Source organism: Balaenoptera physalus (assembly GCF_965194825.1).
Source record: "Balaenoptera physalus genome assembly, chromosome: 2".
Lineage (NCBI taxonomy): Eukaryota > Metazoa > Chordata > Mammalia > Artiodactyla > Balaenopteridae > Balaenoptera > Balaenoptera physalus.
The window spans coordinates 110063833-110078996 of NC_138883.1; the positions used below are offsets into that span (position 1 = coordinate 110063833).

Sequence of the window (15164 nt, forward strand, 5' to 3'; positions counted from 1 at the left end):
GAAAATACAATGAAATTTAGTCTACACATCAAATATTAACACACCTTCAATAAGTCCCCTGGGGACAAAAATCCCTCAAGCATAAAGGAGGTTGAAAAAGCTATAGTCTTCACAGCAGTAGTACAAACTGGTTACACCATCTTCAAAAACTGGCCTGACCTGTGCTTTGGAAGTAAGGAAAGACCACCCAGGTCATAACAATGAATGGCTCTTTCAAAGTGTGAAAAATAAGTAGTTCAACATCTGCCTCACCTGTAGGGGAAAAAGGCCATTTATGTCCCATATTCTTATACATCTTATATTATTTCTACCAATGAGAATAAACAATTGACATGAACTCATCTGTCTCTTTGGTTATATGGGGGTAATATCTGCAACAATGGCAACAAATTTCAAATGTTCTTTTAAAAGTTATGTGCTATTCATTAAATCACATGTTTTAATAAAATATTTCAATCCTATAGAAAAGAGAAATACATTTCAATAAAAAAATATTGTGTAACCACCATCCAGCTTTCAAACATTTTAACCTTTTGCCATATTTGAAGTTAAAATTCTTAGAAAAGACATAGGTTAATCACTGACTTATTTGGCAAACTTTTTCTGTAAAAGACGAGGATAGTTAAGTATTTTCAGCTTTGTGGGCCATATATGTATTCTCAATCTCATTAGTTCTCCCTGTAACGTGAAAGCAAGTGTAAACAATATGTAAACAAATGGGTGTGGCTGGATTTGTTCCATGGGGCCATTGTTTGCTGGCTCCTGCTTTTTTGCATATAAATACAAAACAGGCCTCCGAATAAATTATAGTCAATGGCAAAAGAGCCATACTCCCATAAGGCAGCATTTCCCAAGCTGGTCTTTAAAAGACTGTTCCCTACACAAGAAAACTGAATGGTCATACAATAGGTTAAACAAAATTCCATAGACTTCAGTACCCTAGAGCTATTCAGAATCTTGCATAAGCTATAATATACATTAATGAATCCCCAAGAAGGAAGTTTCCCAGCAGAGTGTTATTAGGAGGTAATAAACAACCAAGGGGTTAACACTTAGATAAATTTAAGAAACTGATTTTCCCTCCCTCATTTTATTCCCTGCAAAATTCACAACTCAGGACTTAAATTTTCATTCCCACACCTGTTAGGGCTTTTAAAAGATCATGCACACTTGTATATATTGTATCCAAATGCAAAAACTGGTTTAAAATTATGTACGTCAAACAATTCAAAACCAATTGCTTAATTATATAACTGTTTTTTTAACGACTCCCATTTTCCAACACAATTTTGTACACTGTTAGAACTAGTTTCTTTACTGTTAGAACTAGTTTCTTTACTTATCACCATAGGCCATCTCCAGTTCCACGAAGTACAAAAATGAACCCACCGAACTACTCAGGAAAGATACAAGTAAGAGGAAACAAATTTTCTCATTTCTATATAAATTCACAAAGAACACCAAAAAAGGATTATGACATCCCAGTCCCTAACCCAAAGAGTGTAAAATTTTGCTTAGTACTATTAAGCTTGACTATTAATGAGGAAAACAAAAACAAAAAACTACATTTGATGTTTTCCTTCTAAGAAACATCTTCAAAAGACATTTCAAATTTTCTCAAGTGTAACATTTCCATTTTTTGCAGTAAATTATGTTAGCTATTACTCTCTCATTAGAATGAGATCTAAGGTAGTTTATGAAATTTAAGCTAAACATTAATGTTTTTCCAAGGACATAATATGATTTAAAGACTATGTCAATCTAGAAAGCAAGTCTAGAAAAAGTCATGGAGGAGAGGGATAGATGAAATCAAGAATGCAGAAAGTTGAATGCACCTTGAGGCTGGGTGACAGGTATTTTGGGGTTCAGTGTTCTATTTTGTGTGTGCTTGAAAACATCCATTATAAGTTAATATGAAAGGTAGCATAATACAATAATTTATTATAATCTATATAACAAGGGTAACTTTTTAATTGAACCTTTATGATGTATTCACAAAGAAAACTACAATTGTAACAAGCTTTATGTGAGGCTATTTGTACTTGGATGTTTAGAACAAAACTTAGCCCTGAAGTATCAGATAGAGTGTATTATTTCCCACTTACAGTACATCTTTTAAAATAGTATTTAACAATTTACAATATCTAATATTATTAGAAAATAAGCTGAAAGAAAATTATCTTTAGGAATTTAAGAGAGATAAAAATTATGAACATGATCCTTTTAAAATCTACTTGAATAGAAAGAAAAAGTGTCCTTCACCTTAAATAATTTATCAAGTAACATATGAAACCAATGCAACCATACAGTCACCACAGAAAATACTATCTGAGAAACATGTTCATATCATTTAAAAATCTAAATTTAAGAATTTCTTTGCTGGCCCTGATGGTATGGTACTGAAGAGCTGTTGTAATATTCTATTGATATAATCTAAGGGCTACACCAACAAGATGCTATAAATACTAAACCTCTGGGTCTCAAACTTGGGCATGCATTAGAATCACCTGGAGAAGTTGTTAAAACACAGGCTGCAGGGGATCTTCCCTGGTTCTGATTCAGAAGGTATGAGGTGGGACCCAAGAATGCATTTCTAACAAGTTCCCAGGTGATGCTGATGCTGCTGGTTTGAGGACCCCACTTTTTAAAACCACTGTAGAAAACAATTTAAATGACCAGTCATTCACCAATCATATAAAATCCTCACAGAAATTATTGCAGCAACCCAATCAGGAGTTTTTAACCCTTTTTTGTGCCCTTTGGCAGTCTGGTGAGGCCTATTCAGAATGTTTTTTTTTAATAAATTTATGTATTAATTTATTTAATTTTTGGCTGCATTGGGTCTTCGCTGCTGCACGCGGGTTTTCTCTAGTTGCTGAGAGCAGGGGCTACTCTTTGTTGCAGTGTGCGGGCTTCTCACTGAGGTGGCTTCTCTTGTTGCGGAGCACGGGCTCTAGGCGCACGGGTTTCAATAGTTGTGGTACACGGGTTTCAGTAGTTGTGGCACACGGGCCTCAGTAGTTGTGGCTCGTGGGCTCTAGAGCACAGGCTCAGTAGTTGTGGCACATGGGCTTAGTTGCCCCACGGCATGTGGGATCTTCCCGGACCAGGGCACGAACCTGTGTCCCTTGCACTGGCAGGCAGATTCCTAACCACTGCGCCACCAGGGAAGCCCCAGAATGTTTTTAAATGTACAGAATAAAATACATAACAAAGGAAACCAATTATCCTGAAGTAGTTATCAAAATATTAAAAAAAAATTTTTTTTTACATCTTTATTGGAGTATAATTGCTTTACAATGGTGTGTTAGTTTCTGCTTTATAACAAAGTGAATCAGCTATACATATACATATATCCCCATATCCCCTCCCTCTTGCGTCTCCCTCCCACCCTCCCTATCCCACCCCTCTAGGTGGTCACAAAGCACCAAGCTGATCTCCCTGTGCTGTGAGGCAGCTTCCCACTAGCTATCTATTTTACATTTGGTAGTGTACATATGTCCATGCCACTCTCTCACTTTATCCCAGCTTACCCTTTCCCCTCCCCGTATCCTCAAGTCCATTCTCTAGTAGGTCTGTGTCTTTATTCCCGTCTTGCCCCTAGGTTCTTCATGACCATTTTTTTTTTTTTTAGATTCCATATATATGTGTTAGCATACGGTATTTGTTTTTCTCTTTAAAAATATTCCTCTTAACTAACAAAATTAAATAAGATTTAACAGCTTTTAATTTAATGTAACTACCATGATTTCAAAGTAGTAAAGTATAAACAATATTTTGAGATACCAGTAGTGTAATGTGATATGAAAATATCTGTGATTTTGATTGGTGACAAATCCACAGGTATTGCTAATACTACTGTGGTGTGTGGCCTACATTCGTAATTGAAGGAAATGCTATCCTTCACTCAGATTAGTGAAAATGAAGTTCAAAGAACCTCTGAATTCTATCCCTGGGTCCTTTGGAAGCCTGTGAACCCCGGTGAAAAACCCCTAAAAGCCAAAAAGGGAAGTATTTATGTGAAGTATGTTTCGAAAGAGTACCTGGCAGCAATGACAGAAGACAGTCAAAAGTTAAACCTGTTACAAAACTTCTGTCATAAGGATAAAGCTTTGAGTTTCAGAGCAGTTGTTTTTTAAAAAATATATACTAGAATAAGGTACAACGATTTTAGGGCTATTAAGAACTTGGAGGGTAATTTATTCAATTTCTAAATACTTGACTTCCTATATTCAATCTTGAACTAAGCATTCTCCAAAAACATACAAATGATTCAGCTTAAAAGATTAAACGATCTTTAATTTGCATTTTAGAAATAGAGCAAAAGAACTAATGAAAATTTAAAACTATCTATTTGTAGTGACAATATTTTAAGTGTGTAACAACTGATGAAATGGCAAATCAAGTTAAATGCTCTCTTAAACACCTGTCCTCTAACCTCCAACACAAATTGGAAACAAAATTCAACAAAAACTCGCAAACAATGCTGGCAACTTAGTAGATGCTTACTGCTTTTAATAATCTCAAATTTTTATTTTATGCCCAAGTTATTACTTCAGGAATACTGAATACTTCTTAATAAAGAAAAATAACATCACTCCTATTATAGCTTTCCTCAAGTTTAAAAACGTTTGATAGGTTTTCACTAAGACTACTAGTCTGCTGGTCTGAAGATGAACATGCCCAAGAAAAGAGAAATGTTGATAAGGAAACAGTGTGCTATTCTAGAAATAAAGATGCTCTATCATTTACTCACTTTGTCTTATTTAATTCGTATTGGATTTAACTACGAGAGAGGGGGAGAGAGAGAGAGAGAGAGAAAAAGAGAGAGAGAGAGAGAGAGGGAGGGAGGGAGGGAGGGAATTAAAATCTAGCTAAAAACTGTTAAGCTAGGCACATTATGTAACTATCATGAAAATTATGGAAGCCCACCAACATGTTTGAGCATCTTCAAATCTTCATTTATACCTTCATGAGGTGGCACCCTTTCAATGGACAAGAACAGAAAGCATCCAGAAATCAAGGGAGTTACACAGGATCACACAATTCTCACAGCCAAATTCAAACCAAGTATTTGTCACTCAGAATTTTTTAAATGGAATCAAACATTTCTGAATGCATATATTTAGAATGCAAACTGACTGTTATATATGCAAAGTACATTTTAAAAAATATACATCAATATTGAAACCACCAGCAATTCAAGTAGAAAAAATATTTAAAAATTTTACGTTACTATAGGTTTCATATTCAAAGAGAATAGTGAAGAAAAACATATTAAATTGGATACACATAGCCCAACAGGAAAAGAAAACAGATCCAGTGTCTAGTATGACAATTTATCAAATTAATTTTTCAAACTACCATTTAAAATTTTTAAAGTCTAAAAAAAAATTTTTTTAACGTCTAACATGACAGATAAACCAATAGAAATAGAGAATAGCACTGTACTTCAGAGGAGCTCTGAAATCTCCCCTTTTATTCTTAATTCATTGTACAAATTTCCTGTTAGAAGACTATATTGATGAAATTATTTTTATTCGTTTAAATTATGTTGCTGAAATTCTTAACTCTGTACATAAGAATAATAAACTAGCTAAAGTTCAATTCTGATTTTTCTATCTTTCACCTCTCTTCCTCTTTCCAAGAATTCTAAATAAAAATAACCCTCTTCAAGGTTTTTCAGGCCTTAAAAAAAAATACATCTTTATATTCTTGTAGACTTATGTATACTTTTAGAGTTTCTACCATGGAAAACAAACATTTTATGTAATTTAGCTTTGGGAAAGTCTTAAATCCATGTGAAAACCATTTGCTGTTTCATTGTCATATAAAAATATTAAACTCTATAATGATATTGGGTAATGTCTCATATTTTAGGTTTAATTTACTCCTTTACAGTGAAAATTATGGTTTGGTATTTCTGAAAACCTCTAGTAAACTTGTATTAACTGAGAAACAAATAGATAATTCCTACATAAGTCATTAGTTTTTGCTGATTTACCTAATGATAGATTTAATTTTGAAAGCCACTGTTATTTTGAAAAGAAAAATAAACAAATAGCTGCACAGACCCTATAACTCACAGTTTTCAGGGACAATTGATAGAGACAAAGAATGCTGTCAAAGAAGCCTTCCCTGCCCAAGGAGAACACACACATACCTTATACAGGGCCAGAAACAATATTATTCTTTGTCTATTCCTCTAAACTCGAAGATGAGGACTTATTCACCCCTCCATCTCCAGCACCAAAGCAGGGCCTGACACATAGTAAGCCCTCAACAAATTTGTCAAATAAATGAATTTAAATATCTGTCACTTTCGACTGTTTGCAACTCATATTCCTGGAATAGGGATGTCTACTTGTTCAGGATTAACAGTGTCCTGGGACTAAATTCACTCCTTTACATTTATGTACCATTTTACAAAATGCTTCTTCCCACACAACCTCATTGAATCCCTCTGTTAAACAAACTGTTGGAAAATAAACATTTAGTAAACTGTAAGGATTTTACAGTGAAGCTAAAAATTCCGAAAAGGGGGCTTTTTTTTTTTTCTAATCCAAAGATCATAAACTGATAATCCAAAACAAAACGAATTTGTCTAGAAATTAGTGATTTTAACAGGATATAGCCTCTTTGTCTGCTATTCATAGATTTAGGGAAGAGAAAAATGGTTTCTTTTCCGGAATCTCTTGGCTGGGGTTGCCACTCTTGCACAGCTCCTGATAAACAAAAAGGAAAGGTAAACAAGCGCCACCCTTAAAAAACTACTTGGGACTGTCAAATTAGGAAATCCGGCAAACGACTGACTCCTGAGACACCTAAGCCCTTCAGAAACAATTTCTGCGGGAATTTCCATCTCCCCGGGCGCTTTGCTGCGGCCCCCGAAAAGTAGTGCGAGTCCGCTTAACGTCCCGGTGTGAGCGGCAGCACAATGACTGTGACACCGCGGCCCCCGCGCGGCCTGCGCCCGGGACGGCCCGCTCGGCGCCCCGCGGCCCCGGGGGGACCCCAACAGTGGCGGCTCCTTATCCGGGCCCTTCACGCAGCCCGCGACAGACCCGAGGAGAACCCGGCCGGGCTCCGGCAGAGGAGCCGCAGCCAGGGCAGGCGGCAGTCACCTGCGGAGTGGGGTCTGGGGACACTTTTTAACGAACGGAGCACTGCGTGCCTCTTTCAGGGTTTCTGCGAAGCGACCACATTCTGGGCCCAAAGTCAGAGGGCCTGAGGGCGGGAGGGTGGGGGAGCCCGAGGGCTGCACTTCAAATGTGAAAACCAGCTGATCCAGAGGTTGGCAGAGACCCATGCCACGGAGAAAGAGGGGGTTACCAGGCGAAGCACCAAGCACCTCCTCATACCCTCGGGGTGGGGGAGGCCTCTCGCCCTCCCCGGGGTCCCCACCGCCGCCGGCTGGGACACTGCTGGGTCAAGAGCTCAGGTGAGGGACTACTTCGTTACCTCTTGGCGCGGAGGCGAGCGAGGAGCTGATGAGCCGCGCGGCTGTGGCGCCGCAAGTACAAGCGCCGCAGCCCGACATCTCCGCGGGGCCTAGGCTGGGGCTTCGCCCCTGCCGCCCTCCGGGTCTCAGCGGCCGACTGCTACTCGCGGGGTTCGCTGGCTTGGCTCCGGACTCTCCTGTCGGTTCTAGGCCCAGGGCAGAGATCACCCGCCTGGCAGCAGTGCCTTCGCACTCTTAGTGCCCCACAACCGTCTACTGAATAGACACCTAACACCCCCTCCCCTCCCCCTTCTCCTCCCCCCGCACCCTGCCAGCCTACCGGGCCCAGGGGGGCTTGCGCGCGCCTGCGTTCTAGGCCTAGGGAGGGGGCGGGGGCACGCGCCGCGCGTGCGTGCGTGTGACACCGACGTAGGCGAGGGGAAGGGGGCGGTGACCTGGGCGCCAATGAGCACGCTACGGCAGAAGGCCGACCTCCCCTCATGCGGAACTACAAGTCCCGACCCACAATTCTTCCGGAAGTCGCTTTATCCTAGCGTTGAGAAGTTTGCGTTAGTAGCGGAGAGGTGCGTGCCGGGAGTTGTAGTCCCAGCTCGTAAGAGTAAACTGGTCATTTTCTACTGGTGGCTGGGAAGGTCAAAGTGAGACCGGTGGCTTAGCCGGCCGCAGGAGGAGTCTAGAAAGCCGCCGATTCTGTAAGAGTCGATAAGTTCCTCCCTTCGGGGGTTTCCCATCCTGTGTTCCTTATCTTTCCCTTATCTTTGGTTTCCTGACTTGAAACATGTAAGTGGTGGTATTTTTTACCAAGTTCCTCAAGCAACAACTGTTGGATGACAGCTCTCTTTCGTTGTTTTTTCAAGCCTAGTGGTGATGACTCTTCAGGCCGTTGCTAGTTCCTGGGTGCTTTACAATCCTTTGTCCGTTCCCTTAAACCTGAGCACACCCTGGTAAATAGTTACTTCATGAATCTCTCTCCTGTTACTCTTAGACCTCTGTTTGGCTGGTTCCTCTCTAGATATCTAAAGCAGATCAGGGCTTCCCTGGTGGCGCAGTGGTTAAGAATCCACCTGCCAATGCAGGGGACACGGGTTCAAGCCCTGGGCCAGGAAGATCCCACATGCTGCAGAGCAACTAACCCCGTGCACCACAACTACTGAGCCTGCACTCTAGAGCCTGTAAGCCACAACTACTGAAGCCTAGAGACCCATGCTCCGCAACGAGAGAAGCCACCGCAATGAGAAGCCCGCGCACGGCAACTAAGAGTAGCCCCCGCTTGCCACAACTAGAGAAAGCCCACAACGAAGACCCAACGCAGCCCAAAATAAAGCTGACAAAGTGCAGGATGGTGACAAATGAATCATACTCTTTTCCCGTCTGGGTTGGCACCAGAGTATTTACTTTGTATATAAGATTCTAATAAACTCCAAAGCCCAGAGAAATTGCCAAGTGAGCTTGGATACCTTCAGTTCTGAGCTGGCGGAGGAGGGGGTGGGGTCGGAGGGGGTGGGGGGACGACGACACCCAAGCCAGAGTCAGTTATTTAGCCCTCTTCAGTCTTGGATCAGAGAAATGTGGCTTCTAGTTCCCCTGGTCTGGCCGTGAGAAGGGGCATTGGCCTTGGCCCAGACCACATAGGTTTTTTTGTCTCTCCGGGTGCTGACTCCTGGTACTCCTTCAGCTTAAAGTGACAGAGACCAGAAGGGAGCCCAGGTCTTAACTCAGCTGCCTTCATGAATAGAATTTTGAGAGAATAGAGACTCTAAAATTCCTTCAATCCAGTGTTTTCAAACTGTGTTCCTAGAATCCCTCAGAAGCCAAAGCTCTTTGGTGGGGGTTAGGGGACTAAGAGAGTGAACCTCCCCAAATCCTCCTCCAAGCCACCTCCAAAGTCAATCAGAGCAGCTCTGGTTTTATCTGTTTCATTTATTGCGGTTTTGTTTGCAAAAATAGTCGTGGGGGACTTCCCTGGTGGCTCAGTGGTTAAGAATCCGCCTGCCAATGCAGGGGACACGGGTTCGAGCCCTGGTCCGGGAAGATCCCACATGCCGCGGAGCAACTAAGCCCGTGCACCACAACTACTGAGCCCGAGTGCCACAACTACTGAAGCCTGCGCACCTAGAGCCCAGGCTCCGCAACAAGGGAACCCACCGCAACGAGCAGCCTGCGCACCGCAGCAAAGAGTAGCCCCCCCGCGCAGCAACTAGAGAAAGCCCGTGTGCAGCAACGAAGACCCAACACAGCCAAAAATAATTAATTAATTAATTAATTAATTAAAAAAAAAATAGTCGTGGGACTTCCCTGGCAGTCCAGTGGGTAAGACTCCACTCTCCCAATGCAGGGGGCCCGGGTTCAATCCCTGGTCCAGGAACTAGATCCCGCATGCATGCCACAGCTAAGAGTCCACATGCCGCAGCTAAGAGTCCACATGCCGCAGCTACGAAGTCCAAGCCCACATGCCACAACTAAAAGATCCTGCATGCTGCAACGAAGATCCAGCGTGCTGCAACTAAGACCCAGCGCAGACTAAATAAATTAATAAATATTTTTTTTTAAAAGAGAAAATATAGTTGTTCTGCTTTAAAACAATGTTTGAAAACCATTGATTCTAGGACAAACTTCTTGTAGCAGTAAGCTAAGCAGGTCACATGGACTCTTAACACCCAATTTAAATTTGTTTCATTCCACCCCACCTTCTATTTCAATTATATACACATTTTCTTCTTATTATAGAAATAAAGAAGTTGGTTGCTAAAATCTATAGATTGCTATAAAGCAAGCTGAATAAAAGCATTGTTAAGCCAAGGCTTATCTGGGGGCACCCCATGAAGCCTTCCCTTTCTCTGTCCATTCTAAAAACTTGACTTACTCATTCAGTCAACAAATACTTATTGAGTACCAATTACATGCCAGGCACTGAGAAAATCGCATTGAACAAAACAAAAAAGTTTCTCTCATGGAGCTTCTATTCTAGTGGGGAAAGATAAGACAATAAGTAAAACAAAAATATGTGCCACTGGTATGATGACATAGGAATATCTTTATATTGTTTCATAATATATTCTATCATTCCAAGGACAACTGAGTATTCAATTTTATTTATGGGCTGATGTTTTGTGTATTTAGCCTGTATTCCCAACTGTACTATGAGTCTTTGAAGGCAGGTATTTCATTATAAACGTGGGCTGAATACACAGTAGAAATTCAGTAAATACTTGATTAAGTAATTATCTTCCAACTACATTAGCTTGGCAGAAAGCTGGGATGGTGTCTTCAGAAAATCTGACATAAAATCAGAGCAAATTATAATTGACAAAGAAGTGTTAATAGACACAAATTCTACAAATTTATACAATGGTTGATCCAACTGATTGAGTGTCCCAGAAGGAATTCTCAGGAGGTGCCTGATTAGCAGAGTGTAGACTTTGTCCTAGAAAGTACAAAACAAAGGGAGGTGTACAAAACTCGGTTTAACTTTTTATCAAATGTGAGCAAAGGTCATGTGGCTTTGGCATCAGACTGGTAATGCTTTCATCACACAGGCAACATGAATTTGGTAGTTTCAATGCATCACCCCCAAACTATGCTCTGTGGGTCAGAATGTACCTAGATTATTAGGATCAGCACCCAACAAGCCTGTATTGGGACACTAACTTTGTGCTAGGCTCTTTGATGGTATAAATCTTACAGTGTTATTCAAATTGGGGAACTTATACCATGCGGATATACCAAGACTTGCATTTGGTACTTGAGCACAGAGGAGTGTCACGTTTAAATAAAATATCATCTGTGCTAGAAAAGGTTCAAATGTAAAAGATCATTCTTTAGGAACCACGTGGCTGTATGACAAAGGAGAATATTCCATTTTACAAGTGTACATTCCCTGACCTGAAACTCATAGGTTGGGACAATGTCTTTGCTCCAGGGTATGACCAGGTAGCCATGAGATGGAGCAGAGCTTGGTGTCTGGGCAAAGAGCAGTGAGGCTCTAGATGCATACTAAGACCCTTCTCTCTCACTTGGTACTTCATGGGAAACCTCTGGTTAGGTTCCTATCAGGCCCCCCCTTAACTTCTCAATTTGGAAGCACAGAGTCATTTGAGATTTTCCCTGTGACAATATGGATCCTCTATCAGGAGAATGATGGCAAATACTTGTGTTCTTATCAGCTCTTTGGAGCAAAATACTTCCATATCACACCTACTTTCAGCTCTTTTCTGATAGGCTAATGGTGCTTTGAAAAGAAAGTCAAATACAGGATAATGAATGGCATATGTTCTTGTTTATTAATGGGAAAAGATTAGTTTTACACTTGAAATAAAGTTTCTAGGTTGGGGACTTCCCTGGTGGCACAATGGTTAAGAATTGGCCTGCCAATAGAGGGGACACAGGTTCTATCCCTGGTCTGGGAAGATCGCACATGCTGCGGAGCAACAAAGCCCATGCGCCACAACTACTGAGCCCACGCACTGTGACTACTGAAGCCCGCGCGCCTAGAGCCTGTGCTCTGCAACAAGAGAAACCACCGCAATGAGAAGCCCGTGCACTGCAACGAAGAGTAGCCCCCGCCCGCCGCAACTAGAGAAAGCCTGCATGCAGCAACGAAGACCAAACGCAGCCAAAAAGAAAAAAAAAAAAAAAGTATCTAGGTTGTTCCAAAATGTGAAAGAGGATAATGAAGGACAAACCTGGACACTGAAAGCTGTAGAAGATTTGTAGAAAGGGAAATTTATTTGCCTTGGACTATAATAACTACAAATAATAGTCTAAAAATATGCAATGAAATAGTAAAATTTTGCCAAAGCTGAAAAAAAAAAAAGTCAAATATAATTTTCCAGCTCCAATAGTTTCACTCGAGTTGACTTCTTGAGTTATTTACCTTTTGTGAACTACATAACTAAAAGTACATAACATTTTATGTCTCCACTCTATGTAAAACTTTTTCCTTTTATGCTTGATTCTACCTCCAGGATTGTAAACACTGTGACTTGCTAAGTGAAAAATATTTTTATGGTTAGAGTCAGCGAGTCATCCAATCTAGCACTGGATTTTTCACATGAGGAAACAGACCTATGAAAAAGCAGGGATTTGACAAAGGTCACATACTGAGTCAGAAACAAAGAGAAATAGAGCCCAAGTCTCCTGATTTGAAAACTGTGTTTTTCAATCTTTTCTTTTTTAACCCAAGGCTCTTTTTGATAAACAGAAAAACTCTTACCTTCTCCTCCACCAGAGATTCTCATACAGCCTCTTAAGAGAGTCATCATTCTGTTGGGAATCACTGTATCTTCTGAATAAAGACATTTCTTTTTCATGGCTGAACACTGATTCTTCAGACCAGCAGACATTGATCCTGCCAGACACATAACAGGAACTCAACATCTATATTTTAAAAGATAAGGACCAAAAAAAAAAAAGGAGGCTCATGTCTGTAAGTAGTATGAGACTCAAAGTAATACTGAGAACATTGTATAGAACTTTACAAAGTGCTTTCACATCCACCTTCTCATCTGATTCTCACAGCAACCCAGTGAGGTACTGTTATCTGCATTCTGGTTTTGCAGCTGAGAAAATCAAGACACAGAGAGTTTAAGTAACTTGCCAAAGGTCACAGCAGAACCAGGATTCATACCCTAATCTCCACTACTGTTTCGTAACTTCCCTGTGTCTTCCTCCAAAAACTGGTAAGATTTTAGAGATTCACAGAATCTTCACTCCTTACCCAGAAATATCTCACATCAGGGCCTAAAACGCTGCCATTTCATGAAGGCAGTGACCACCCCTACCCCCATCCTTCCTCCTCTTAAGGATGACCCAGGGTGTTTGTTAAAACAAACACCGGGCTTCCCTGGTAGCACAGTGGTTAAGAATCTGCCTGCCAATGCAGGGGACATGGGCTTGAGCCCTGGTCCAGGAAGATCCCACATGCCGCGGAGCAACGAAGCCCGTGCGCCACAACTACTGAGCCTGTGCTCTAGAGCCTGTGAGCCACAACTACTGAAGCCTGAGCGCCTAGAGCCCATGCTCCGCAACAAGAGAAGCCACCGCAATGAGAAGCCCGCTCGTCGCAACTAGAGAAAGCCCGTGCGCAGCAACAAAGACCCAACGCAGCCAAAAATATAATTAATTAATTAATTAATTTTAAAAATACAGGACTTCCCTGGTGGCGCAATGGTTGAGAATCTGCCTGCCAATGCAGGGGACACGGGTTCGAGCCCTGGTCTGGGAAGATCCCACATGCCGCGGAGCAACTCGGCCCGTGAGCCACAATTACTGAGCCTGCGCATCTGGAGCCTGTGCTCGGCAACGAGAGGCCGCGATAGTGAGAGGCCCGCGCACCGTGATGAAGAGTGGCCCCCACTTGCCACAACTAGAGAAAGTCCTCGCACAGAAACGAAGACCCAACACAGCCATACATACATACATAAATAAAAAGAATGTAAGCAGACAAGAATATCATTATAAAAAATAAAATAAAAAGAAATTTTTTTAAATAAAAAAAAAATACACCTAGGCCATTTCCCTAAGGGTTTTTTTTAATATAAATTTATTTATTTATTAATTTATTAATTTTTTGGCTGTGTTGGATCTTCGTTGCTGTGCGCAGGCTTTCTCTAGTTGGGATGAGCGGGGGCTACTCTTCCTTGCAGTGTGCGGGCTCCTCATTGCGGCAGCTTCTCTTGTTGCGGAGCACGAGCTCTAGGCACGCATGCTTCAGTAGTTGCGGCACGCGGGCTCAGTAGCTGTGGCTCGCGGGCTCTAGAGCACAGGCTCAGTAGTTGTGGTGCATGGGCTTAGTTGCTCCGCGGCATATGGGATCTTCCCGGACCAGGGCTCGAACCCGTCTCCTGCATTGGCAGGCGGATTCTTAACCACTGCGCCACCAGGGAAGGTTTTGATAAAATAGTCTGGAGTGGGGCTCAGGAATCCATTTTTATTGCTAGAGTACTAGAATCAGGAAATGCTAAGTTTTGTTTGCCGAAATGAATAAGGTGTGTTTTCTGTGGTGGTAGAAGCCTGTTCCTTTATTTCTCAAGGCCTCTATTTTAGGCTTCCTCTAATTACCACCACTTTCTCCCTCAGTAAATCACTGCCCAGCCTTGGTACTGTAGGGAGACCAAGGATTCTACAAGAAGATGCTCACCGTCCTCCTGGGTCTGTCCTTGAGTGGGGGGTGGTGACCTAAGATGGCACAAGGTTCCCCCATCCCCAACCGTGTCCTCAGCTAGAGGAATGTCCTTCATCCTGATGTTCAGGGAGATGGTCAGCAGATGGCACTAACTCACCATGGCTTCCCTCTTTGAATCCATGGGGTAGAAGGGTTGTAGGATGGGGGGAAGTGTTCTTCAAGCTAATCCATTGGAACTTTTGGTGTACCAGATCTTGAAGACAGTGCTAGGAATGCTTGTTTAGTATTATCTAAAGGGCACAGATGTCAGGGGTAGGAGGAATGCTGTGTGTCTACTAGCTGGGTCACTCACCAGCTGTGTGACTTCTGGCAAGTTACTTAACTTCATAAGCCTTTTTTTCCAACTATAAATCAGGGTGCTCCTGACCCCCTAGGGTTAATGTGAATAAAGGATTCTGAGTCGTAGTATACAGTAGGTGCTTAATTTTTTTTTTTTTTTTTTTTTTTTTACTGTGCAATGCTGTAATTTATGGCTTTCCTTTTATGCATGTAAAAAATTCCTTTGTGGGGGCTTCCCTG

General features: G+C 41.8%; 1 protein-coding gene and 1 long non-coding RNA gene across 4 annotated transcripts in view; one reads left to right on the forward strand and one right to left on the reverse strand.

Moving 5' to 3' along the window:
* The window catches only part of CLPX (caseinolytic mitochondrial matrix peptidase chaperone subunit X), a 36953-nt gene extending 29126 nt beyond the window's left edge, over window positions 1-7827 (reverse strand). Inside the window, exon 1 of one of the 3 annotated variants that reach the window (XM_082446583.1) lies at window positions 7462-7827. In XM_082446583.1, coding sequence (XP_082302709.1) covers window positions 7462-7540 — 79 coding nt within the window. In that variant the 5' untranslated portion in view covers window positions 7541-7827. The remainder of the gene's footprint in view (window positions 1-7461) is intronic. The other 2 variants (XM_082446582.1, XM_082446581.1) reach the window with 2 other exon arrangements.
* Window positions 6-13890, forward strand: LOC309654349. The gene is made up of 2 exons (XR_014260174.1): window positions 6-7441; window positions 8448-13890. It is a non-coding gene; the product is annotated as an uncharacterized lncRNA (long non-coding RNA).
* The last annotated feature ends 1274 nt before the right edge of the window (window positions 13891-15164 follow it).